General features: G+C 57.4%; 3 protein-coding genes across 6 annotated transcripts; all 3 read right to left on the bottom strand.

The window, feature by feature from the left end:
* Window positions 1-1880: 1880 nt before the first annotated feature.
* SLC2A4RG (SLC2A4 regulator) lies at window positions 1881-7526 on the bottom strand. Of its 3 annotated transcripts, none has more exons than XM_085558182.1 (8): window positions 7276-7526; window positions 5535-5686; window positions 4726-4835; window positions 4398-4642; window positions 3930-4030; window positions 3564-3822; window positions 3125-3204; window positions 1881-3043 (listed from the first exon to the last, which is right to left on the bottom strand). In XM_085558182.1, exons 2-8 carry the CDS (start codon window positions 5615-5617, stop codon window positions 2932-2934), a joined length of 990 nt encoding a protein of 329 aa, XP_085414308.1. In that variant the 5' UTR covers window positions 5618-5686; window positions 7276-7526; the 3' UTR covers window positions 1881-2931. The 3 variants fall into 3 exon arrangements, with proteins under 3 accessions (XP_085414308.1, XP_085414309.1, XP_085414307.1); XM_085558183.1 differs by having other exon boundaries at window positions 7467-7521; XM_085558181.1 differs by lacking the exon at window positions 7276-7526 and adding an exon at window positions 6558-6663.
* A 3252-nt stretch (window positions 7527-10778) lies between these two features.
* On the bottom strand, window positions 10779-17923 carry LIME1 (Lck interacting transmembrane adaptor 1). 2 transcript variants are annotated; one of them, XM_085558160.1, is made up of 7 exons: window positions 17526-17853; window positions 15266-15725; window positions 13451-13603; window positions 12910-12958; window positions 12735-12822; window positions 12165-12577; window positions 10779-11901 (listed from the first exon to the last, which is right to left on the bottom strand). In XM_085558160.1, the coding sequence occupies exons 3-7, from the start codon at window positions 13564-13566 to the stop codon at window positions 11515-11517; spliced, it is 1053 nt and encodes a 350-aa protein (XP_085414286.1). In that variant the 5' UTR covers window positions 13567-13603; window positions 15266-15725; window positions 17526-17853; the 3' UTR covers window positions 10779-11514. The 2 variants fall into 2 exon arrangements, with proteins under 2 accessions (XP_085414286.1, XP_077643201.2); XM_077787075.2 differs by lacking the exon at window positions 15266-15725 and having other exon boundaries at window positions 10787-11901; window positions 17526-17923.
* ZGPAT (zinc finger CCCH-type and G-patch domain containing) lies at window positions 17918-25529 on the bottom strand. Its single transcript, XM_021527424.3, has 6 exons — window positions 24451-25529; window positions 23633-23766; window positions 22766-22924; window positions 21648-21779; window positions 20508-20919; window positions 17918-20066 (listed from the first exon to the last, which is right to left on the bottom strand). Exons 1-6 carry the CDS (start codon window positions 25092-25094, stop codon window positions 19928-19930), a joined length of 1620 nt encoding a protein of 539 aa, XP_021383099.2. The 5' UTR covers window positions 25095-25529; the 3' UTR covers window positions 17918-19927.
* Between the last annotated feature and the right edge of the window lie 101 nt (window positions 25530-25630).

Below are 25630 nucleotides of genomic sequence, written 5' to 3'. Positions count from 1 at the left end.
GGGGTCTCTCGGATATACTGCCTATGCAAACTTCTGCTCTTGGAGATTTAAACAAAACCCCACTAATTCTGCCTGTTCTGCATCTCGTCTTTGTATTTCCCTTCAGGGCTTTGTATACTTCACTGAGGTTCCCTTTTTTTAAGTTTTTCTAAATATATATATATATATATATATATGTATGTATGTGTGTATATATATACAGACTTAGTTCCACAACAGTAACTCCCTTAGAGGTAAAACATGGATATACTCCATCTTGAGAACTTGCAATTCATTTTTTAAAAGCATTTGTAGATGTAAATGTTCCTCCTTGAATTCCTTGATTACCCTCATTTTTTATTTTAAATCTGAGTGCCAGGAGTAGAGAGCGGAATGGGGCAGAGGGCATCATCCTGTCTGTGCCCTCCATCCCAGGGATCCATGGACTTGCAGAACATCTTAAAGGATGGAGACAAACAAGGTCCTTGTGTTGATTTGAGATTTCCAAAAATATTCCTGAAATCATGAATTCCCCAGTTTTGTGGTTTTTAAGGTCACCCCAAAGCCTCACAGCTGCAGAGCAGCTTTGTGGGGAAGCAGAGGGAGACTTCTCTAATGAAGGTTTGCAAAGTGATTGTCCCTGTTTTTTTTTTTTTTTTTTCCTTTAATCAAAAATCAGTTTTTTGGACAACAAAACGAGTCATTTTTGTCCGGAAGGAAACCCACTCCAGCATTACTTCCCCTTTTGTTTCCTCTCCCCACTCCTGCCTTTAAACACTCCGTTTTCCCCAGGCACAGCTGTGGCTTTGGGGTGGGCGGCTGCGTTTTGGGACTGTCCCCGAGCACCTCCCCTCAAAGCTCCCCCTTTTGCACATCACCCTTGAGGGAAGAAACTCCATGAAAACAATGCAAAAACTGGAATTTTTTTGCAATATTCTGAAAGATAATCTAATTTTCGCTCATTCTGTGACATGTGTGACTCCTACAAAAGCCATAATTAATGGTTCCTTTGATTTTGTAGATCCTGAGTCGTGTTTTGAATTTCAGCCTTTTTTTTTTTTTCTAGTCCCCTAGACAGAGTGCTGTGTGTATGCTTTCATATATATTTATTTTTCAACGTGCTTTAAACCTGTCTACAAAAATAAAGCTGAACAAACACAAAAAGGATGGTGTTTGAAGATTGTTGATTTTTTTTTTTTTTGCTGGGACTATTCTATATTATACTGACTTTATATTAATTATTATAAACCTGTGTTTGTATTGAAGATGTGTTTAATATTTTGGGGAGGTTGAGGAGATTTCGTAACCAGAAGTCAGTGGGAGAACATGCTGTGTTGTACTGATTTTCTGTCAATGTAGTTCAGGTAAATCTGATTTTATTTTCTAGTTGCTGCCCAGTTCCTCGCCTGCCGGGGGCTGCCCCTCGGGTAGAACCTTTGTGATGGGATTTAGCTTAGACATACCTGCAAAAATCAATCCGTTCAATAAATTGGGAAATTGCTGCTACAATTTTGTCTGCTTTTTCTTTTTAAATACATAATAATTATTATTATTTTCCTCCTTGCCATGTGTGGAAGGATGGGGCAACATGGGGATGAGCAGGGAGCTCTGCTCACCCCGAGGCTGGGGGTGCTGCTCCCTCCTCCTCCTCCTTCCCCATCCCAAACAGACACCTGTGGCTCATTCCCTGCCTCCCTGCTGCCTGTTGCTGGCAATTTCCTTATTTTTTGGGCATTATCTGAAATTAAAGTAACTCCCAGGAGGATGCAGAGGGTGATGCCATCCCTGGGGGATGTGGGATGCAGGACGGGGGTGACAGCAATGGGTCTGGAGATGCCAAGGGGCCCAGGGTGCCCACCCTGCCTGTCTTAACGGTAACTAAAGAACAGGAATCATTAAAAAAAAATCCAAGTATTTATTTTTTTTTTCCTTTTGGATCTGATACATCACATCCCTGGAGGGGACAAGTGGTGGCACAGCACCAGCCTGACCCATGGGCCCAAAGCAGTGTCGGACCCTGCAAGGGGGACCCTGCAATGGGGGGGTCCCTGGTGCAAAGGGAACCTTCCCACAGGGCAGGTGGGTGGCAGGGCCACCACCCCCCCTGTCCCCTCCCTGCATGGGGAGAGGAGCAGGGTGGCATGGCCTGGCCAAACCCCAGCTGCTGCCTGGGCTGGAGAATGACAGGACAAAAGGGGAGAAAGGGTTTTGAGGGGGAATTTTTTTTTTTTTTTAAAGTGAATTAAACCCCTTGAACCCCACCCAGGGCTGGAGGAACCCCACTGCCGCAGCGCCGCGGCCCGCGCGCTCTCATGCTGTGGGAGGGAGTAGGTAAAAATACCAATTTTCATATATTTTATTTAAAAAATAAAAACCACACGAAGGAGAAAAAAAAAAAATAAAAGGAAAACAAAAAGACCCCTCTTTGTGCAGTTTGGCTTAGTGCAAATGGGCGCATTCCTGCAGGCACTTCCCGGGGCATCGCCCCGGCGGGGGCTCCCCAAAACGAGAGAGAGAAATGACATTACAAAGAGTAAAAACCCCCCTGGGGGGGGCGAGGGGGGGCAGGCGCCCACCTCTGCCCTGGGCACTGGGGCTGCCCCCCGGGAGCAGGCGGGGGGCAGGAACAGACACCCCCTTTTCCAAGCCCCTGCCGGCTACAGACACAGCTTATTTCAGCCATGGGGGGATCCCCAAACCGGAGTGGGGGCCGGGAGCAGCCAGACACCCCCTGCCAGCCCCACCCCCGGCAGGGAGCGGGGTTGGGTTGATGGATTTAGCTTATTTTCAAAGGGAAAACAAGGCAGGGGGGACAAGCTCCGTGGCAGGGGGGCTGTGTGTGTGCATAAAGCTTTCGGGGGGCCGTTCCCTGAGTCCGGGGGGCGGCCGGGGGGGGGCGCGAAGGCACCTCGAGTGCAAAATGTGCAAGAAGGAGGGAGCGGCGCGGCTCCGTCAGTCGAGGAAGCGCTGGCAGGCCTTCTTCCAGCGGCACGCCGTGCACCACATCTCCCGGTGCTCCATGCCGTACACCTTGCGGCACTTCTTGGCCTCCCCCCGCGGCCGCCTGCGGGCACAGGGGACAAGTCACAACCGGGACACGCGCGGGTGGGAGGGGACAGGGTGGGGCACGATAGCAATGGCTCACCTGGGCACGGCCGGTGGCTTGGGTGGTGGCGGGGTGGGGACAGTGGGGGATACTGGTGGCCGTGGGGGGGTCCGGCAGCCCTGGAGAGAGAGGACACAATCCCTATCAGACAAGGTGATGAGGGAGTGCAGCAGCCCCACCTCCATCCCTGTCCCGCTCCATCCCTGTCCCCCTCCATCCCTATCCCCACTCCATCCCTGTCCCCCCATTCCTTGTCACCCCTCCATCCCTGTGCCACTCTATCCCTGTCCCGCTCCATCCCTGTCCATCCTTGTGCCACTCCATCCCTGTCCCCCTGCATCCCTGTCCCCACTCCATCCCTGTTCCCCAACCCTGTCCCGCTCCATCCCTGTCCCGCTCCATCCCTGTCCCGCTCCATCCCTGTCACCCCTCCATCCCTGTCCCCCATCCCAGTCCCCCTCCATCCCTGTGCCCCCACCTGGTACGCGTGGTCAGTGTGGACGTGGCAGCGGCCGGGGGGGCCCGGGGGGCTGCAGGGGGAGGCCAGGGCCAGCTCCAGGGTCGGCAGCGCCGGCAGCAGAGGAGCCTCGGGACCGGGAAAGGCGGGAGGCACCGAGGAGGTGGGAGAGACCGGGGTGAGGCTGGAGAGCCCATCAGTCAGCGCGTCCACGTCCACGTCCAGCTCCGTGTAGTAGAAATCCTCCTCGCCATCGCTCTGCTCCAGGTCGGCTTTCCGGCTGCGGGGAGAGCAGAGGCTGGCTGGGACACGCTCCCCCAGCACTGCAGGACCCTGCAGGGGGTACCAGGGGGTCTGGGGGTGTCTTTGGGTACCCCAGGTGCTTACCCAAGGTGCATGGTTCGGATGTGCTTCTGCATCCCTGAGGAGCTGCTGAGGACTTTGCCGCAGCTCTTCCACAAGCACTTGAACATCACCTTGGTGGAGTTCTGCAGGAGAGAGGTGTCAGGCTGGCAGCCCCATCCCCATCCTCATCCTCATCCCCAACCTCATCTCCAGCCCCAGTGTCATCCCAGCCCAAATATCATCCTCACTGTCATCCCCAATACCCCCATCATCACTCACATCCCCAAACCCATCTCAGCTCCCATCCCTATCTCCAACCTCATCTCTTCATTCCCATCCCAAATGTCATCCTCCTTCTCATCTCCATCCTCACTATCCCCAAACTCATTCCCGTACCCAACCTCATCCCAACTGTCATCCCCATCCTTAACTTCATCCTCCTCTTCATCCCCTTCTTACTATTCCCAAAACCCAACTTCACCCCCATCATCATCCCCAGCCTCATCCCACCTTCCTCTTCCGTGGTGTGGGCTCTCCAAAGACGAAGTGGGTGCCGTCGGGCTCATCAGGGCCCTCATCCGGCAGTGGGCCAGGCAGGAAGGTGCTGGGGACGTGGCTGGAGAGGGGGGGTGAGGGGGTGGAGGGGGTGGATCGGTCGCTGGAGGGGTCCCAGCTCCAGTCCCCACTGGTGTTGCTGCTGCTGCTGCAGCTGGAGGACATGGCAGGAGCCTCCTTCCAGACCTCGCTGCCAGGCTCTGGTGAGGAGGAGGAAGAGGAAGGTCAGGTCCTGCCGTAGGACACACATCCAGGGATGGGGGGAACAGGGATGTGCTCTCACCTGGGGCATGAGTGGCCGGTGGGTGCCCGAGCACCAGCGGGCTGGCGGAGAGGCTGGTGAGCACCGCGGCTGCCATCACCTCATCAATGCCCGCCTTGCCCGAGAGCTTCCTGCCAGCGAGAGCAGAGGGGCTGTGTCAGGATGGACAGGCCCCCTGGCACCCTCTATTGCTTTCCATCCCCCACTGAGGTGCCAGGACCTCCCACCCACAGTGGCCTGCACCCACCCCGGGTTTGTCTGGGGGTACAGGGGTGGCACAAGGTCTCAGTGGCCCCACTATGTTGGAGGCATCACCAGGTGGAACGCACCCACAGGTGTCCCACACCCCGCAGCACCCCGAGATGCTGCTGACCCCTCCAGGGATCATCCCAGCAGCTGGCTGGAGCTCCCCTGGGCATGGCACAGGCAGCAGAGCAGGCAGAGATGAAGGCAAGCTGCCAAAATGCCACTGCCTGTGCCATGCCAGGGGCAACCCTCCATGACAGTGGGCAGCACCGTGCTGGAGGGTGCTGTCACCTGCCTCCTGCCCAGGGACACAGGGATGGCTTGAGGTGGAAAAAAACCCAGTTCCTTGAGGTGGGGGAAAAAAATTTAGATTAAAAAAAACCCCAAGAGGTCAAGAGCACCTGAAAGCATTTGGCAAACAGATAACCTGGTGATGCTCCCAGCTGGGAGCCGCCACAGCGGGACAGCCGCTCACTGCCGGGGATCCCGGCGTGGCCAACAGCGGCCAAAGTCCTCCTGCAGAAAAAATCCCGTCTCCCGCGGCGAGGCCGGTGCCGGTGGGAGGGCGGTGCCGGTGTCCCTACCTGTGCCGGGGCACGGGGATGCACTGCACGGCCGAGTGCAGCGCCAGGCAGCGCTCCAGCCCCGCGTCCAGCGCCCGCAGCATCGCCTCCTGGCCGGCCGGGTCCTGGCGCGGCGGCGGCTCCCGCAGCCAGCCCTGGGATCCCAGCGGAGCCTGCGGAGAGACGGCGGCGGGCAGCAGGGACCCCCGGGCGGCGGATTCCGCGGGGGCCCCGCGGCCTGCGTGGGATGGCGAGCTGGGCTCGGGGGGCCGGGTCAGCGCCCCCAGGCCCCTGGTGGGACCCTGCCAGCCACTCCGGGGGTCCCCCTGGGGCAAACCCCAAGGGGATCCCAGCGGGCCGCGGCGGGATCCAGCCCCGCCAGCACCATCACCCACTGGCTGAGCATCGGCAGGGATCCAGCAGGGATCTCCACAGAGCCAGGGGACGGCCTGACACCCGCCTGGCAACGCAGCTCGAAGGCGGCAGCAGCCACATCCCACATGCCGGTATAGATCCACACCTTATGGCTCCACACGCCAAGTTTATCCCGCTCTGGCGGGATCCGGCGGGCATCGCAGCGCTGGGAGCGCACTCGCGCCGGCCAGGCCAGCCCCGGACACCGGCAGCGCTGCCCGAGCCCGGCACCGAGCGGATCCCGCTCCAGCGGATCCCCCGCGATCCAGCACCGAGTCGGTCCCGCTGCACGCGGATCCGCTCCAAGCGGATCCCAGCCGATCTCCCGGGGCGGGGCTGGGCGGATCCCGGCGGCGGGAGATCCCTGGGCGATCCCAAAGGGCGGCGATCCAGGAGAGCCGATCCCGCCGGGCGTGCGGGCGACGTGACCCACCGCCACCGCCCCCGGCGCCCCGCCGCCGCAAACCCCCCTCCGCCGCTTCCCGCCCCCCAAAGTTTATCCCATCGCGGCGCCATTTTACCGGCGGGGAAACTTTCGGGCGGGCCGCTGTCAGCTGTCACCGCCCCCCCACCCCCCCGCCGCCGCCTCCCCCGGATCCCACCCCGGTCTCCGCCGCCGCCCCGCGGTACCTTGGCGGCGTTGGCGCGGGCGGCGGGCGGCGCGGGCGGCGGCGGCGGGCGGCGGCGGCGGCGGGCGGGCATTAGGACCGCGGGCGGGCGCGGGGGGTCCATGCGCGGAGCGGCGGCGGCCCGGGGCGAGGGGGGGGGGGGAGCGCGCTCCGCCGCGCGCGGCCCCGGTGTCGGCGCCGGCCGGGCCACGCCCCCCGAGCGCCGCGCCATTGGCCGGGCCGCGCGGGCGGGAACGCGGCCGCCGCCGTCCGCGCCGCCGATTGGCCGCGGCCCGCTGCCACTTCGCCGCCGCCGGCCACGCCCCCGCCCTCGCGGGGCCGCCACGCCCCCGCCGCCTCCCGGCCACGCCCCCGCCGGCAGCGGCCATCTTCGCGCGCCCCGCCCTCCCGCCGCGCGCGCTGCCGCGGGACCCCCCCAAGAACACAAAACAACACCCCCAAACCCCCCAAAAACCCGACCGCGCCGCCCGCGTCACCCCCCAACACCCCTGAGCCCCCGCCGGCTCCCCTGAGCCCACCCTCAAGTCACCCCCTCCTTTTCCCGCCAAACTCGCGGGGCTCCCCAAAAGTTGCAGAGGACCCCCGAAAAGTGAAAAGTTCCCCATTTTTTTTTTTGTTTTGTGTCACGGTGCGGGATTCTAGGCGCCGCCCAAATAAACGCGGGGATCCCGCCAACGAGGAGCATCCCGCAAAAGTCCCGGCGGCTCCTGCGGACTTACCGGGGTGAAACACGCAGCGTTAAAATTTGGGGGATTCGCGCAAAAGTGGTGTCCCCCGCCAAATTATAGGGCTGCCGATAAGTTACAGGGGTTCTTCAAACGGTGCAGAACTCCTCACAAAGTTATACTCCCCAAAACTTGTAGGTTCCTCCCTAAATTCTCCCCGAAGTTTTAAATCCCCTATAACTTGCCTGTAGGGCTCCCCAGCCAGCTCTAGGGCTTCCCTAAAAGTTACAGGCAACTTCTGCTATAAAGGGGGTGTGGTCTGGGCTTTTGGGGTGTGCGCGCCGTTCCCAGTAGGAAAGAAGTCCCTTATTCCACCGTCAGTCCTGCCCACCACGAGGAATCGCTGCCAAACCCCCCCCAGAATGGCGGGGCTGGGTGTGGGTGGGCTGCGAGGGGTGCAGGAGGTACTCGGGGCACTGAGGTGCGCGGGGGTACACGGGGTGCGTGGGCTCCATGGGGAGCATGGGCCACCCGGGCATGTGGGAGGCATGGAATGCCCTGGGTGCACGGAATGCTTGGAGTGCGTGGGGTGCATGGGGTTCTGGGGCGCACTGGGGTGCCCTGGGTGCCTGGGGTTGCAGGGGGTACCTGTAGTGCAGGGGGTATGTGGGCTCCATGGGATACATGGGGTGTGCGAGGTTTTGGGGTGCATGGGGTGTTTGGGGAGCCCCGGCTGGCGCCCACCCGCGTTCTGCTCCTCACCTGCCCCAAAACCCGCGGGGCCGGGAGCGCCGGGCGGCGGCGAGGGGCGCCGGGTCCTGCACTGCTGGATTGACCCAGCGGCAGCCCGAAGGCCGGGACAGAGTCCGTGCGGCTGTCCCGGATGGTCCCCCCTGTCCCCCCCGCCTGTCCCCGGGCTGCCCGGCACGGCTGATCCCCGGCTCGGGGGCTGCGGGGCTGCCGGGGCGGCACCCGGGGATCCCCTGCCGGGGGAGGCGATGTCCCCGGCCCGGCTCCTGGGGCGCTTGGCCACCGCTCCTTCCCTGCTCTGGTGGAGGTGGGGCTGGAGGTGCCGCTTCCACCCTACGCCAACCCCGGGTGCTTTCCTAAGAGTGAAAACAGCAGCAAACCGGGAAAACCCTCATGAACCCGGCCAAGGGCCCGGTGTCACCCCGGCACGGCCGCTCGCCGGGTCTCCCTGCACGCCGCACGAACCGGGGACCAGCCGGGAACCGGGACGCCCGCGGGACCCCAAAACCCGCCCGGGCAGCACGGGAGGAGGAGCAGAGCCGCTGCAGCCTTTATTCCCCATCCTGCCCCGTCCCTGGGGAGTCTGATCCCGCCGCCCCCGTCAGCGCAGCCCTGCAGGAGCCTGTGGGGCCCGGGGGAGGCTCCGCGGCCGCCCCCGCTCTGGTTTAATGGTTAACGGCGGCCGAAGCGCAGAGCTGGAGGCTCCGGCAGCTCCGTTCGGTGTTGTGCAACTCCCCGAGCATCGCCCACCCTTTCACGGGGTGCCACCAGCCCGACCCCGGCCCGGGCAGGGGGGCATCCCAAATTTAAAAAGTGGTCAGAGCACCTCCTGAGTGGGAAAGGCCGTGCAAGGATCATTTAGCCCAACTCCCCGCCCTGCACAGGACTCCCCCAAGGATCACCATCCCTGGGAGATGCCCCCGTGGCACCTGGGTGCCCTTGCCAGGGCTCGGCTGCGGACTGGACTGTGATGCCCCTGGCCCGGGTGGTCTTGCAGAGGGAGCCGCGGCCGTGCCCGTGTCCCCTGGCTGCTGCTGGGCGTGCGGAGCTGCCGGGGGCCGGGGCCGCTCGGCGGTGAGTTTCGGGGATGGGGGGCTAGGAGGGGTGCGGAGCGGCTCAGGTGTGGGGCTGGTTTGGGTGGAGAGCCCTGTGCTGCCGCACGGCCACAGAGCTGCGCGGGCTGCAGGGGCACAGAGGGTGCAGAGCCCTGCAGGGTGTCACACCGTGCAGGTGTAGCACCGTGCAGTGTGTAATGCGCCTTGCAGCACCGTGCTGCACCCCTCAGCGTGCAGGACTGTAGGATGTGCAGCCCCGCTCAGCCTCTCACGGCGCTCGCTGCGCTCCTGCTCGCTCCCTCTTGTGGGAACGGCACCGCTCAGCACCGTCCCCTCGCAGCGGCGACAGAGCCCCGCACACGCCTGTCCCTCAGGGCCGAGCGGGGGTGCTCCCAGCCCTACCCTCTCCCCTCGCTCTGACCCCAGCTCCGACCCTCCCGACCAGACCCTGAGGCTCCAAGTGATGTTTGGGATGGATTCTTCATTCACCAGGCAGATTTCGAGCCTCCAGCCAAGGGCTCCAGGCACGTTTTCCATCACCCTGAGGACTGGGCAGTTGTTTTCTTATTTGAGCCCGGCTCTCCCAAGTCCCACAGGAATTACGGGCAAGCGGGCAGCCCTGCGCAGCTTCTGCTGGGGCAAATTGGAGACCAAATTTGGCCACCTCAGCTCCGCCACAGCAGGAGCTTTCCCTTCCCTGGTGCCATCCCAAGGCTGCCTTTCCCCAGGAAGGTGGCACAGTGGTACCACACCCCCACGGGCAGCGCAGGGACCGGAGTGAAGCCACACCGATCCCACACGAAGTGATGCTCCTGTGCCTGGCAGCACAGCCCAGAACAGCTCCCAGGGGATGCAGGTGGCGCAGGAGGGACCCAGCCACGTGCGGTGGGATGATGGAGAAGGGGAGCAGGGGAAGGATGCGGCCGGGGGCAGCGTGGGGAGAGCCCACGCGTCGTTGTGGAGGACTGGCAGCAGGAAGAGCGCGGCAGCACCGGCACCAGCCGCGCTCTATCAGCGCCCTAATCTCGCAGGGGGATGGGAGAAGCTCTCGAGGGCGGCTGTGGTTCGGTGTCGAGCGCCGGGCTGACGACGCCTGGGGTGCCTCCAGCTCTAACGCCTTCAGCGGGGTTTGCTGAGCGCTGCGTTTTCGGTTTTCATCTCTTCACTCGCCGCGGTGCGGGGCCAAAGATGCTGAGGGAGGGCGCGTCGCTTCCTGCCACACAGCCTGGCACGGCACGGCACGGCACGGCACGGCACGGCACGGGGGCTGCTGTTCCACCCCGCTCCAGTGAGCACCATCGTGCCACCAGGTCAGGCAGCCACTGGCCGTGTGACCAGGGCCACCGTCACTGCCTCGCCACGGCGGCCCTTGGGGCACGATGTGCAGCTCCACCGCGGAGGAGAGGAGGAAGTTTAAGCTCTGGTACACACCCAGCTCACCCAAGCTTTTTTTTTTTGGCACAAGGAGGCTGCAGGACCCACAGGAGCGATGGGGAGGTGAGCAAGGAAGCAAATGCTGAGCAACCCCAGCTTGGCTCCTACCTCAGCCCCGTGCAAGGCTCTGCTCGGGCACAGATCACCCCGTTCAGCAGCTCTTGGTGGCTGTGTATCCCCATTTCAGAGGTGCCAAACCACCCAGCCAGGGCAGGTGCATTCACAGTCACATTGTGCTCACAGCTGCTCTCTCAGCACCAGTTGCACCAGCAGCAGCAGCAGCAAGAGCCCCCAGAACCAGGGATTCAGACTCAGTTTAAGGGTGTAAACCTTCTCTCAGCCTTTTAATGGTGTTTGGCAGAGGGCTGCCCATGGAGACACCCTTGCACGGGTCTGAAAGGGTGGGAATGGAGGATGGAGGAGAGCCCACAGCCCACACCAGTGGAATTTCTGTGTTGCTCTCTGCAGGGTGAGGAGATGGATTCAATGATCCCTTGTGGGTCCTTTCCAGCTCAGGATATTCTATAATTCCATGGAGGCACAAGGCTGACACCATCTCCCCATAGGAAGGGATGTTCTGTGATGGGAGCAAAGCTTCTCAGGGCTGCCTGGGGGCTGGAGGAGGCCCTGGTCTCCCCCAGGCAGTGTGACAAGGACAGAGACCCTCAGTCATGGCAGAAACCTCCTGATGGGGGTCTGATCCTGCAGCCCAAGGTATGGGGCTGGTGCCTGAACCTGCCCTACCCCAAAACATGACTGGTCCCCACCCTGTCCCCATCTCGGTACCAGTGCCAGCCCTGTCTCACTGGGGTCCCACACAACACCAGCACCCCCACACTGCCCATCCTGGGACATCCCACCAGCAACCTGCTGGCACCAGCTGGGCCGGGATGGGACAAGGACACTCATAGAAAAGTAACACAAAATATGTACAGAGAGTGAGTGCAGGGCACAGGGCTGTGGTGAGCACAGGGCTGCTGGCACTGTCCCTTTGGCACCTGACGGTGTCCAGCCAGGTGGGAGCCCCTGTGGCACTGCCCCTGCTCCCAGGGGGCTATAGGTTGGTGATGTAAACCTCCAGCCCATTGGCTGCTGTCCGGGCAGAGCCTTTCTGGGACCCCCCTGCCCAGACGTCCGCCACGCTCTCGTACAGGTTCTCGGGGACACAGGGCTTCCCTGGCTTGTCCCGTTTTGCTGCCTTCTTCCAGTTAATGTCCACAGCCTCATAGTCAGGGTCGGGGCCACGGGCCTGAGCAGCCCATGCTCTGTCGTTGATGGACTCATAACAGGGGTCAGGGGGACCTGGGGCTGCTGGGGCCCCCTCCTGCTGGCATGGGGGAGGCCACCCAGACCCTGCCTCCTTCACAGCCCTCGGGGTTGATGCAGAGACCTGGGATTTCTTCTTGGTGGCTTTGCACACCGTCGAGTACATCTCCTCCAGCTGCAAAAGGAAATTTTTTTGGGGTGGAGGTCTGGGGGCAATCCCTGCCCACTGCAGGGTACCCTAATGATTTTGTCCCCCCATCTTCTGATGGAAGCTGTGAGCAGCAGGGGCAATTCCAGGGGCAATGCCAAGAATCCCCAGGAAGATTCTGGCAGCGGATCCTAAGTTATACCTTGCTCCACATATGGGCACTACAAGGAGACAAGGAATTAAATGACCCCCACCATGTGTCCCATCCCTGCTGCCCCCCAGAGTCCTACCTTGGCCTTAGGGGCAGTGCCTGCAGCATCCCCGCAGTGCTGTGCTCCAGGGGGTCCTGCCACAGCCCCATCCTGCTCCTCCACCGACACTGCCTTCTTCACTTTATGGACACAGGCATAATCAGCTGCCCCATGCACAGCCCGTGGAGGGGACACCTGGGTGCCAGCTGGCATGGGGGTCACCGGGGTGCCCTCCCCCCCCACCGCCAGGCACTCATAGACAGCGTCTGGCGCTGGTTTCCTCAGCGGGGTGAAGAGCAGGTTGGAGTAGGTCTGGTCGGGGGCTGGGGAAGTGCCCGGGGGCTCAGGGACAGGGATCTGGGGCAGCTCACGGTGCAGGAGGCCAGAGCCATGCAGGGATTTGCCTCCAGGGGCCGTGGGACCGGGGAGATCCAGGCTGGCCGGACGCTGGACTGTGGGAGAGAAGAGGAAATGAGGGGATGCAACAGGCAACCCCTGTGCCAGCGCTGTGGCACGTCTGCCCATGACACTGATGGGCAGCGTGGGGACTGCAGGCAGTTGCCAAGGGCCACCAGCCCCTCGGGCTCCACCTGCTCCACGGCCACTCACCGTCGTCTCTGACCTTCACCCGGTACAGCTCGTGCAGCTTCGTGTCCGACTTGCTGAGTGACCGTAGCTGCGTCCGGCAGAGCAGGGCCTGCCGTGGGGGAACAGACACCCTCAGGCTGGGCTGAGAGCCCAGACCACCCCCAGGCTGATCCTGCCCCCCAAAATGTGCTCTTACCTCATCCACGAGCTTCACCCCATCCGGAGCGACCTTCTTCCTGCCCTTCCTGCAGGGAGAAGTGGGGCTGAGCCCAAGGCAGATGGCAAAGCCAGGGGTGAGGAGCTGGTGTCCCGGGTCCCCAGTGTGGCACTCCCAAAACCCACATCCTGCTTCTTCCCCAGCCCCACAGCAGGGTCTGTGCTGGCTGGGGACATCACAGTTGCATCCTGCACCCCACTGAGCTGTGCAGGGCACTGCTGGCACCACCCTCAGCATTGCCCCTGGCATTGCCCCTCCTGCTCACAGCCCAGTCCTCGCTGGGCTGCTCCTCAGGTTTTTGGTTCCAGGGGGCTGTGACACACAGGATGCAGGACCAAGCCAGGTAGAGCTGCACTGGGGCACAGCTGGGGGCTTGGGGTGAGCAGAGCAGCAGAGCCCACGGTCCCAGCTCAGGATGGCTGCACACAGCCTCCATGTGCAGCCACCAAATGCCACTGAGAGATCCCAGCCCCCTCCCAGCCCCAGGAGGGAAGGTGGAGGAGCCGTGGGCAGCACGTACCTTTTACAGGCAGCACACAGGGTGCCCAGGTAGACCAGGCCACCGAGCAGGGCCAGGACAGTGCCAGCTGGCAGGAGCCGGGTCCCTGCTGTCCCCTCGCCGCTGGCAGCAGCCATGGGGGAGCCGCTTGCAGCACCAGTGCAGGGCTGAGCTCTGAGGAGAGAGAACACGAGCTGGAGTTCAGCCAGGAGCTGCTGGGCTCACCATGGCATCAAATAGTGCTCCATGACCCCCAGGGCTGAAGGGACCCCTACAGCACAGTCCCCCAGCAGGGGGTCTCCCTGGATGCTCTGGATGGGGACATTTCACCGGGTGTCCCCATTTTCTGGCCAGCGACTGCTGTCCCCAGAGTCACCATAGCACCTCCAGTGCCCAACCCCATGTGGACACTTGGCAGTGGGTGCTCTGTCACCACCAGGGAAAACTTCAGATTTTAGTTCCTTTTGAAAAAAACAATCCAACAGAACCAGCAGGATTTGAGCTCACAATTTGCCACTGAAATGGTGAAAAGGAGATGCCCAGGAGCCCTGAAAACCCTCTGGAGACACACTAGAAATGACAGAGTGCTTTCTGGGGACACCAGGACACCAACCCGGGCTGTGGGATGGGAGTGACACTGCTCCTGAGCATAGGGGAGGCCAGGAAGGACAGGCAGTACGACCCAATTTCCTGAAAACAGGGTGAGCTTCAGCATCTCCTTGCTCTCCCTTCTCATGCCCTGGCCTCAGCAGAACACACTAGGACACCTTCCTTCTGCAATGGATGCACACATTCCCTGTGCCCCAGGTCTGCAGCTGCTCTCTGCTGTGACACCAGAGCAGAAAACACCCCATCTTCCCACCCCTTTCCTCTGCCTAAAGCTGCGCCTTGCCCAAATCCAGCCCTTGTCCCTGTGCTTTTTCAGGGCAAAAATCATTCCCTGCACACTGCAGCAGCACCAGCGCAAGCAGTGCAGGGGCAGGAGGGTGCTGGGGAGCGTGACACAAAGCACAGATGCTCCCCAGCCTGTCAGGATCACCTCCTTCCTTCCCCAGGAGGCTTTTGGTGAGCCCTGACCCATCATTCCCATGCCACCCTCCCCATCCCTGCTCTGCTGCCAGCACGCTGCAAACCCAAAGCCAAAGGTGACACCCATTCACCCTCACCAGCATCGATGTGACTGCGGCTCCCAGCTCTGCACAGCTCAGCTCTGTGCACCCTGCTCTACAAAAAAAGGCTGGCCTGTCACCAGCACCCAAGAAATGCCTGATCTGAAGGGAGATGGAGGCAGTTCCTGGAGTAAAACACAGCTTCAAGAAGCCACAGTAGCTGATCCAGGTGGGGCCAGCAGTCGGGTCCCTGGGCAGAGCTGAGCAGGATCAGCTTCCACCAGCACAGATGGGGACCCAGAGATCTGTGGGACGTGCTGAGCACCTCTTACTCACCCTCTTGCATATCTTCATCCGGATGACAAAGCCCAGATGAGTTCTGGTGAGGGGAGCTCCCCTCTCCCCTGCACCCTGGGTCACACAACATCATTGGCACATTTTTACCCCAATAACCAGAAGGTCTTTGCCCATTTGCAGCACCCTTTTATCTGCAAGCATCCTTTTATCTAAGAACTTCCCATGCCTTTAGAAACAGCCCTGACTGAAGCATGAACCCTGGAGAGCAATTATTTCAAGGTAGAAAGTGAGACAGAGAGGTTTTAAGGACTAACCAGGCTGGACAGACTGGCTTAGATCAGAGCTGGGAAGGGGAGGCTGCTCCCTTTCCAATGTTTTAATTAGACAACACAGCTTTTCTGTCTGAGCATAATTTAATTATTCGGATTACCTGCAACAAGGCCTGTGTGTTAAGACAGGGCCTGGAGCTCCTTGCTGGACTCGTTCAGCTCATTAGAGTGATGGAATCATGGGCTGCAGGACCAGGGCAGAGCTGAGAGCTGGAGTTGAGCAGACAAACTTCTAGCAAGGTTTGACGTCTGGGAGCTGGTGTGATGTTGGAATCAAGGTGGGAGCTTTCAGCATGCTGAGGCAGGCACACACAGGGCAGCTTATCCCACAGCAGGGGGATTTGTCATCCCTGAATTTTGAAGATTGAGAGACTTCCTTGAGTAGGAATGAACGCAGAGAAATTCTTCTAGCCTACTTTCTGTCGAGCAGGTCGGTGGTTGCTCCAGGATTTCTGAGCAGTGAAACCATGCAGTGCATGCTCCTCAGTGCTCAGGCTCACCAGTCACTGGCAGAAGCCACTTCTTAGGGCAAAACACGTTGGGTCTCCCAAAATCACAGATCTGCGAGCAGAACCCAGCGCCTGACTAAAGACACTCAGGTAGGAACGAGCAGGTTTGCAAGGCAAAGTCTCAGCCACACCTTCTGAAACCTACACCTGAATTTCCTGCCAATAAAATTATTGATGATCTGCCTGTCCTGGGGCTGCTCCCTGGGGCAGGACACTCAGCAGAAGTTTCCTAAGGCGCTGGCTCTGCCAGCCCAGCCGAGGTGGCTTTGGAGGGACGGCGGGCACAGCCCTTGCATACGTGTGACAACACCCACAGCCCCCTGAGCAGGATCACTCCCCTCTGTGTGACACCCCAGCACAGACACCTTTAAGGCAGATGGGTTGCTGCTCCAGGACGTGAGAGTTTTGTGTGAGTCCTACAAAAGGTGCAAGTTCCTCATCTGGGCTTCCTGAAAGCAAGATTAAATTCACTGCAAAACCAAGTGTTGCTGCTGATGATTCTGCCTGGCCTCTGATTCATCTCCCCAGATAAAACCACACAGTGTTCAGTGCAGGGTGGCAAGAAAAAAAGTCTGCAAAGCTACTTAAAGCCTATTTGCACAAAACCAACAGGAACATTTTGAGCTGATTTCCATCAGCCACTGTGCACACAGCTTCAGCAAACTCTGCTCAGGTACCCCAGGGAGTTGTGCTTCAAAAAAGGCCCAAGAAGCAGAAGTAGATAGATTTTTTTTCTTTTCAATTACAAAAGGAGAAAGCTCTGTTTACAGTCAGTCACAACATTGAATCTGCCCTGGACCATGGGGTGCAATTAGCGAATTTTAAGACTATTTCAAAAAAGCAGGCATGAGATCTTACCCACTTTGTTTATATCTGTAATGAGATTTCATGGTCAAACACCTCTGGGGGCTTTTCATTTAGAGAGTGCCAACCATACTTTTAAATGCCAGACCCAAATGCCTGAAAACTTGGATGCAGACTTCTGGCTGCAGTTCTGATCACTGCTGATGATAAAATAAAACTTTAAAACTTTCAGGTGAGCGACTGTCAGCCCACACCACAGGCTCTGCTCGAGGCTGAAACCATTTCAGCACTTTGCTTTCTTCCTGCCCTTCCCTGGTTGCTGAACACTTGCTTGGGCAGAAAAATGCTCTTTTAAGGCAAGAAGCAGCTCAAGAGGTTTTCTGCAGATCTGAGCCACAGCAGGAGACCAGCAGAGAGCTTGGAGCTGCTGTCATGAGGAGCCAGATTCCAAACTACAGCATGGCTGTGTTAAGGAGATGTGTCTTCCCCAGAACCATCTGCCTGCCACAGTGGTTTCCTTTGCCACAGATGCACTACTTCTACATCATCTTAGGTTTCCAGAAGACAGCATTTCAGGGACCACATTCTGAAGCCTCCTCACCCAGAGAAAGAGCTCAGCACTTTCCCATTGCACACACCAGCAATACTCCTGTCCCCCTCCCCACAAAACAACTGGAAATTTCCACAATGCCAGGGGCCTCTGAATTGATTTCATTCACCCCAAAAGCAACGGGCTCCCATTCAGCCTCCAGACGCCAGCCATGGGATCCCAGCAGCACTGCCAAGCTCCACCACCTTTTCTTCCCTTTCAAGCTCAGCTACAGAGCACAAAGCACGGAACGACACAGCTTGGAACCCAATTCACAAAGCTGAACCCAGCTGAGGGTTCCCAGAGCAGAGCAGAGCAGGAATCCTGCCTCTCCAGTCTATCCAGCCCCAAGAGCATTTCTGACAATGCTGATTTTGGTATACATTGGGGGTTTAAGGTTTCCCCCCAGTTTAGCTGCAGAGTCCTCATTTCCCAGGCAGGAAAGCCACCACCACTTACTTGCAGGAACTCAAAATCCGGTGAGTGTGGAGCACAGGGATCCAATCACGCTCTCTTCCCTGCCGGCCAGCCTGGAGAATTTCATTTTTTATCCCGCAGCAAGTCCCAGTCAGGGCCTCCCGCACATTTCCAACATCCCGAGGTGAGCTCTCCCGCTCGCCGAGGAGCAGCCGGCTGTGAGCAGACACAGAGCACACACACCACGGCTTCCTGGCCGCGGAGGCGGTGGTTTCAGCCCGGGCTAGGCTGGGTCTGTGCTCGCAGCCGGGCTCCCGGCACACCCGAGCACCGCTCCCCGCCCGGCTGCTGCGGGAGCGCCGGGCGGTGCGAGGAAAGAACGGGCAGCCCCGGATCCTCATCACCTTGCAAATGAGCAACGCCTTACAAGGAGAGAGGGGGGAAAAAGAAACACCAACTTTATTCAGCGGGGATGTGAACTGCGCTGGGTGGGAGGTGGCAGCCGCTGGAATAGGAGTCTGACAAGTCAGGCTGTGGAGATCCCAAGGGTCAAAATAGGACCTGGCAAAGACACAGGGCTCATACAGCCAGTTCCTAAGAGATGATGATGTTCAACAGCCTCACAGCACAAAATAAACCCCCCAAATTTTCTCTGCCCAGCTCAGCTTTCCAATCACGGCCGCTCCAGTGAGCATCCATGCTAAGCTGGGCACATTAATCCTTGTCATTACTTAGCACTCAAGTGTGAGAAACAAACAGTCATTTGTGAGGGAAGGGCCATTGTTAAACCCTTGAGTTGAGCCCCGTGTGTGGAGAACACGAATTCAGAACAATGACGACAGTACAGCCAATTTCAATAGGAAGGGATGGATGTTTAAGTGCCTGAGGCAGCCCATGACACATCCCACATCCACAGCATGATCCAGGTGCTCTTCAGGAGCACAGACTCACTCCCACAGGCTTCCTGAAGATGTTCATCTTGTTTGGTTTTGCTGTCTCGCTGCGTTTCTGAGGTGTGTCTGCAGCCACGTGAAATCCCACACAACCTGAATGGCTCTGATCGTATCTTCTTCAGTCTCAGATTTTCTTGTTTGTTTGGCAGCCTGACCCTGCAAATCAGGCACTGCCCTGCCCAGGCTGACAGCTTGTTTTTTAATCTCTTCTTAGGGATAGATAAAAAAGGGGGTACTAAAGGAACCTTTTCATTTGAAAAATTGCTCACAGAATAAAAGGAAGTTGGTTCTTTAAATTAAAAAAAAAAATTGGTGTTCTTAAGATACTGGCATGAATTGCAAACTATTTTTGTTTTTTTAAAAAAAAGCCTTTACAACACAGAAATCCCACCAGATGATGAAACCAGCATCTCTGAGGCAAGGACCAGCCACCACCACCACAGAATGTAACCAAGGGGAGAGGACATCCCTCCTATCCAAACACTTTCCACATGGCAGGGAAGAGCATCTGGCTTGCCTGGCCTGCTTCCAGCCCAGCCCCAAGCTCTCCCACTGCTGGGCTGCACACTGGGCTCATCCTGATCCTCCTCTTTGTGCTCATCCAGGGCCCAGTCCAACCTGGATCTGGGTCCTGAGTTTTTTAGTAAAAGGACCTGTGCCCAGTGAGCCACCTTGGACAGAAAAACCCAACTAATGGTGGCAAAAATCACAAGGTTCCCTGTGGAGTTGTTCCTGAATAGGTTTGGGAATTCTGTTATGCTGCTGGCTTATTCCCCCAGCTATGGCACTCTACTTGTGGAACCAGGCAGCTTTCCATGCCAAGCCAATGAGTTTGGCTACAGCATGGCCTGGGATACTCTTACAGTCAAACTGCTGAAATCTGATGCTCCAGGCTGCTGGTTCCACCTCCGAACTGTCAGTTTTGTCTCTTCCTTACAAGAGGGCTACAAAGAACTGCTCCCCCCAAAATGGAGTTCTCAGATAAAACCCACAGTAAAAAACAGAAGGCAGAGAGCAGCTAAAGCACTTGACCTTTGATGTTTTCACCCAGCCATGGTCGGGATGCTGCCTGCACCTGTGCTTGGCAGGTGGCCACAGACAGAAGCCACAGTTAATGGCAGGATGTGGGGCTGTCCAAACCCCCTCAGCTGGTTTGTAGCCAGCAGTGTTATCACCTGAGCTCCCACAGACTCTGGATGGAGCTGCTACTGTAGGGAAAAGGAAGGAAAGAAGTGTGCAAGAGAGCAGAGAATTGTATCCCTTGTAGCTAGGCCTCATCCAAGGCCCAACTCACTGAATGCTTTCAGGGCTGGATGGATGTGCACTCCTCCCCCCTCCCAGAAGAGCTCAGAAGAATCCAGAAACTGCTGCTTTTTTGCCCAGTTTTAGGCTGAGCAGCCTGAGGCCCAGCACAGCAGGAGACCTCATTGAGACTCTGAGGCTAGGAGCACTAGAAGGACAACTCCTGCAGTCCAACACCTTCCTCAGCACCTAGAACTCAGTCATCTTCTTGTGGGTGTCTGCTTTCTTCTGCTCCCGCTGTAGCCTGGCTTCCTGGGCCTGCAGCTGCCCCAGCTGCTTGTGGGCATCAGCCAGCTTCTCCTCCAGCTGAGCTGCAGCAATGCTGTGCCTGAAAGCAAGAAGCACAGTGGCAATGTCATCCTGCATGGTAAGATCCAAAGCTTGTTCCATCCCAGGAGGGTTTGCCCTTTCCTGTAGGATCAGCCCAAGGGACCTGCTGAGAGCCAGGAATAACCTGATGCTCAGCACTATCTGGCCTAGGGAATGTCCTCTTGGGATGCTCAACAGTAGTGCTGCAGAGGTGGTCACAAGAAGGACTCCAGCACCTTTCCTCAGAGAGCTCCTCTCATTGTCACAGCCTGAATTCCAGCCAAAGGACTCCAGACACATCTGCCAGTGTCCATGCTGGTCTGAAGCACACACTGAACTCTCTCCTCCACTTCCCCTTAAGTCCCATCCAGACACATTTCACTTGTTCCTCCCACATCTCATTTGAAGCCCACTCTGCCCCAAAGCACCACCAACTCGATCCCAAAGAACGTTTTCCTACCGCCCGATGTTGCGCGCCAGGGCCTGCTGGATTCCCCTGATATCCCTCTGTGTTTGTTCAATCTTCTCCGTGGTCTGGAAGAGGCTGACACTCAGGGCCTTCTTGGTGCTCTTGCTGGCGTGGTAGATCTCTTTGCTGTTCCTCTGGGGCAGAGCCATCCCCCCAGCCCTGTCCCCGGCGCTCTTCCCGCGCAGTTTCTCGTTCAGGAAGTCAAACACGTTGCGCGGGGCCTTACGGCCGCCCGGCTGTCCAGAGCTGCTTCCCTTTGCTCGGCATTTCCTCGATTTGCCTGGCTCCAGCTTCCCCTGCTTCTTCTTCTGAAGCACCTCAGCACATTGGTCCAGGGACTTCCCTCGAGGAAGCACCACAGCCTGCACTGGCTCCACTCTGCCCTCGCCGTTCTTCCCTAAGCCTGAGGAGAGACTCCGAGTCATTACAGCATTCCCTCGCCGAGTCACCTCCCCCCACAAGCTCACGCTGACAGTCACAAGCTTAAAACAAGCTAAGAGGCTTCTGAAGTACCAAAAGTTGGAACTTCTGTCCAAGCCAAGGGACCAGCAAAGGCCAGGCCAGGAGCCTTTCACAGCAGGAGATTTGTGATTCCAAGCCCGAGGCCATTTGTCAGGCCGGTTTCTGTGAAACCGGGTTCAGCCTCACATCCTCAGCTTCTCAAGCCAGGTTCTACTTAAAACTGGTTTGGTTCCTCTGGGAGAACCAGAGACACAGAGGCCCTTCCAGAGCCCCCAAGGCTCCATGCAATTTGGGTGGGAGCAGCGAGTTCAGCAGGCTTTGAAGTCTGTGTCCAGGCCAGGAGATGCATTAACACAGACATCAGAAGCTTTGCAGATCAGCTCCCCTCCACCTCCAGCCTTTGAACATTCCACAGCGTTCTCACGGCTTTGATCAGGAACTTGACCGTGCTTCCAGGTGCCTCCACTGTCTGCCATTACCATACAGGGGTTGGTGCCCCACATGCCTGTACTTCCATGAAATAACTCATCCCTCTTCCCTCCAACACTGCTGTGATCTACCACATTGCTTAAGCCTCAGCCAAGTGGCCCTTCAGCACAGAAAAGTTCTGGCTTCAACCAAAATCTTGGGTTTTTCTTAACAGCCCCAGGACCACCCTCTGCTCCTTACCTTTTCCAAACTCATATCCCATCTGAACAAGCAGTTTGGAGCCAATGCCACGAGTATGGGCCTCCCAGCCACCGAAAGAGGAGCTGCAGGCAGGGGTCCATTCCCCGTTCTCTGGAACCCCTGAATCTATCACTGCAGTACAGAAGAGGAGAATCAGTGAAACTGGAATCATGAATAAAGCTGCTGTGTGGAGCATTCCTCACAGGACAGTACTATTCACTTCTCCAACCCTAAAACCATTTGGTCATGCCTCCAGCTTTACTCAGTTCTTACTGAATTGTCACCTTCCATGAACTGCACAGGAGTGATTGAAATGTGAGGTTTCACTTGATTTAATGTACATACCATCTCCCAGTAAGAGGCAGAATCACCCAGGAGTTTTATGATTCTTTTCCTTCCTTCCAGGATAACAATACAGACTAATGTACACATCTGAGTAGAATTTAGCACACTGCCACCTAATATTATCCTGTGCCTCCAGCTCCTGTCTCTGGTATGAGGCTCCTTCAGGCCACAGCATTAATTCTGTGCTATTAGGATCCAATAATTTTTGTCAGGTTAAATGTAAAGAGCTCTAGGACATGACTTTGTCCCTGTGATGCAGCTGTGGCACCACCAGAGGGACAGCACTGCCTGTGCCACTTCCAAGAAGTCACTTGGGCAATCTCTGTGTCACCTTTCAGCAGCAAAACAGGGCATGGCTGTTCCTGCAGCCTCACTGAGGCACTGGAAGAGCCCAACACTCCCATTTCCTTGGGTCTCACATTCCTGGGTCATGGAGCTCCCAGGGATGATTCACTTATTCACTCAGCTCAGCCAGACATGTAAGAAACAGGCTCAGAGCTTGGAACTCTAAAATATCACACCCTCTTCTTCCACTTGTAGGAAGTTCTCCAGCCTTCATTAGCCCAGGGATTTGCACAAAGATTTTAGTTTGCAGTTACAGCATAACAGCCAGTTACTGTTCTCAATCTTTTAGGAACACATAAAAAGATCAACTGCTCTTTCATCAGAGGTGAGACACTCAAAGTGAGAGCTCCAGGACAGTCAGCCAGTCCCAGAGAAAAGAAGAACAAAATCCCAAGTCACTTTTGTTCACATTCTCCCCACTCCCTTACCTTTGGCATAACCAGAATCATCCACACTGTCCTCATCAGACTCGCCAGATTCAGCAGCATCTTCACTTCTCAGGGGTGGAATGACACTGTCCCCTTCCACCACGGCCTCCTTGAGGAGCAGGGAGTCAAATTTCACCGTGTAGTAGCCACTGTCCACATCTACAGAGGGCACAGCAAGGACAGGAGCTGCAGCACACAGGGAGCTAAAGCAGAGTCAGCTCCAGCAGAACAACACAGGACAGGGGGGAGTCCCAAGGAACAGTTCTAAAAAATTCTGGGTTTAATCTGTGATTTTTATTTCTGTCTGGGAGGGGGAAGCACTCACTGCAATGAAAAGCTATTTCCACAATTCCTCTGTTGATACCCAAAATTTTATCTCTACAAATAAAAAAAAAATGGGCTGTTGAGAAATAGAATTAAAAAGAAGTTAGACTTGCTCCCTTCAAACTTTTAACAACAGTTAAAAGAAAGATGGAAAGAAGGAATAAACCCTTCCTCTTCCCAAGACAGAGGGAGGCCTGTATCAGCAGCTGCTGGGCAGGGCCAGCTCCCCTGGTTTTTGTTTAAACAAGACAGATTACTGCCATTCTCACCTACTATACATGTAAATTCCTGCAGTCCCTCCCTCTTCCCTGGAGCAGTTAATGACCTCGTAGTCATTTCCTTTCCACATTCTCGCTCTTTGTATCTCCTGTTTCCCAGCCAATTCTCTCCTCGAGCCTCACAAAACTCAGACCGTTTCCTCAGCTAGGTCAAGATCTTGCCACAGAGTTTATGTTTTTCTGTCATTAACCACAACGCCAAGTTACAGACCCACATAAGCCTCAGCCTCCACCTTCCCCCTGGGCAAGCCCCTGCCCCCCTCACCGGTGATTTTGGCCGTGTACCAGATCCCATCACTGTGCTTGGCCAGGCAGGCTGAGCCCACCCCCAGACTGCTCAGGTCAGGCTCCTGGAATGGCTGGAGCTCCTCTACGGACACCACCTGACCATGGGAAAACCTGCAGGGAAGGAGGAACAGGAGTTTTCAAATGAAAATCCCTTCCTTCCTCAAAAGAAATGCACACGAGTGTCAGAGGTGAGGAACCTTCACCATAATCAGGAAGGTGTGACCACGTGCTGTTGTAATTATAAAGTTGTTCATGTTTCACTTTAAACATGTTATTTATGTCATGGGACAAAGAATGTGTCTCACCCCAGAGAATTAAACTTCCTTGCTAGTGACACATCCAATTAAAAAGTTCCTGACTATGGGGATAAACAGGATCAGAGACAGGCAGGGCTCCAGCACCTTCACAAAGGTAAGGATCACAGCCCAGCTCCAGCCCAGCACCTTCACTGGGGCTGATCCTGGTGAAGATCCACAAAAATGGAGCCTATACAACCTCCCTGTGCAACTGCCATGTGTGCATTACCCACAGACTTGGGTGTTTTGTTTTAAAATACTTCATCAGTCGTTAATTCAGCCACTCAGTTATGTAACATCTCTGCATCTTTCCCACAGGATTTTCCACTTCATCTGTGCATCAGCTATAGAGAGCAGCCAAACTGGTGCCACTGCTCACCACAGCACATTTTAAAAACACTAAGGCACAATCTCCCTGGGTAAGAAAGCCACACAGAGCACTTGAGGACGAGGATTAACCCTCTGAACGACAAGGCCTCTCCCACCCCTCTCTCTTTACCGACAGTTCTCCTTAAATCTGCACTTGTCATCCAGGAAGAAGGGGCAGGGCTTCAGGGACTTGTGGGTGGGGTACAGGTAGAGCACCCTGACCCCTGCACTGCCATCCTCCAGCTCCTCTGTCCCCACAATCATGGCATTGTGGTACTCCAGGGTTCCCCAGGAGCTGTAGTAGGGGGCTTTGACCTTCATCCCGCTCAACCCCTCCTCCTCCTCCTCCCTCTCAGACTCCTCCTCCTCTTCACTGCACTTGGATTTGGGTTTATCCCCCGTTTCTCCCTCTCTCTCCGAGGAGATCTCGTTGCCATCAGCTGCAGGCTCCTCATCTGCTCCAAGCCCAGCAATGGCTTCCTTAAAAGCAGCGTATTCCTCATCTTGGGTAGAGCTCTCCCGGTGGGAATCCTGCCCTGGGAGACCTGCTGGGGAGGAGGAGGAGGCATCTGTATCCAGAGTGGCCAGAAGTTTGCTCTTTTTCACAGCCACCAGGCTGGACTCGGTCAGTTCTATCAGCTGCTTCAAATCCTCCTGCAGCTGCATCAGGTCCGACTGCTGCGATGGGTCCTGACCCGCCCCCAGCGCTAGCTCCACCTGCTCCAGCTGGGCGTTGTAGGTCTGGATCGCTGCTTCCAGACTCTCTTCATCCATTTTCAGCACAACAAAGGCGCTTTTGCCCGCGTTCTCTCCACGAACTCAAAACATTCAGAGTTTACTCAAGTACTTTGGGATAACAAGTCCTCGCCTGCAGAAGCGACATCTACCCGCCGTCCCGCTCTTTCCCTCGGAAATGCCCAGGGCGATGCTCCTGCTGGAAACAGACGATAAGAGGAGACGGGAGAGTCCGAGGAGAGGCCGGGCCTGGCCCTGCCCTCCACCGCCACGGAGTCCACTCTCGCCCACCGGGCCCCCGCACGGCACCGCTCCTCCCGCAGCCTGGGCGCTCCCTCAGCCCCAGAGCTGCGGCACCTCCCTGAGCCGCCACTGGCCCCTCGGCGGCCGCACCGCGCCCTCAGCAGCCTCAGTCCCGGCGAGCCGCCGCCATGGCACCCGCCATGACACCCCACTTCCGGCCGCAGCGCCCCCACTTCCGCTGCGCTCGCAGCGCGTCACCCACGCAGTACCGGGCGCTGGGCATTGCGGGAGTTGTAGTCCACAGACACCATCCGCACCACCACCGCAGCGGC

The sequence above is a fragment of the Lonchura striata genome, chromosome 20, assembly GCF_050655825.1.
Source record: "Lonchura striata isolate lonStrDom1 chromosome 20, ASM5065582v1, whole genome shotgun sequence".
NCBI classification, from domain to species: Eukaryota; Metazoa; Chordata; class Aves; order Passeriformes; family Estrildidae; genus Lonchura; species Lonchura striata.
The sequence above is the reverse complement of the archived record's forward strand: the minus strand, read 5'-3'. Positions and strand labels throughout refer to the sequence as shown.

Bases quoted from the DNA above. Each gene is read 5' to 3' on its own strand.
- LIME1 (XM_077787075.2), bottom strand. From the start codon at position 17,884: ATGAGGATCCGGGGCTGCCCGTTCTTTCCTCGCACCGCCCGGCGCTCC. The intron at 12,959-13,450 runs GTACGTGCTGCC...TTCTCCCTGCAG, and splicing joins CTGTGTGCTGCCTGTAAAAG to GAAGGGCAGGAAGAAGGTCG. The intron at 11,902-12,164 runs GTAGGACTCTGG...TTCCTTTTGCAG, and splicing joins GCACTGCCCCTAAGGCCAAG to CTGGAGGAGATGTACTCGAC.
- SLC2A4RG (XM_085558181.1), bottom strand. From the start codon at position 6,659: ATGGACCCCCCGCGCCCGCCCGCGGTCCTAATGCCCGCCCGCCGCCGC. The intron at 5,687-6,557 runs GTACCGCGGGGC...GTCTCTCCGCAG, and splicing joins CCCGCGCCAACGCCGCCAAG to GCTCCGCTGGGATCCCAGGG. The intron at 4,643-4,725 runs GTGAGAGCACAT...CCTCCTCACCAG, and splicing joins ACCGGCCACTCATGCCCCAG to AGCCTGGCAGCGAGGTCTGG.
- ZGPAT (XM_021527424.3), bottom strand. From the start codon at position 25,094: ATGGATGAAGAGAGTCTGGAAGCAGCGATCCAGACCTACAACGCCCAG. The intron at 20,920-21,647 runs GTAAGGAGCAGA...GTCTCTCCTCAG, and splicing joins GGGATATGAGTTTGGAAAAG to GCTTAGGGAAGAACGGCGAG. The intron at 20,067-20,507 runs GTAGGAAAACGT...TCTTGCTTTCAG, and splicing joins CTGGCGCGCAACATCGGGCG to GCACAGCATTGCTGCAGCTC.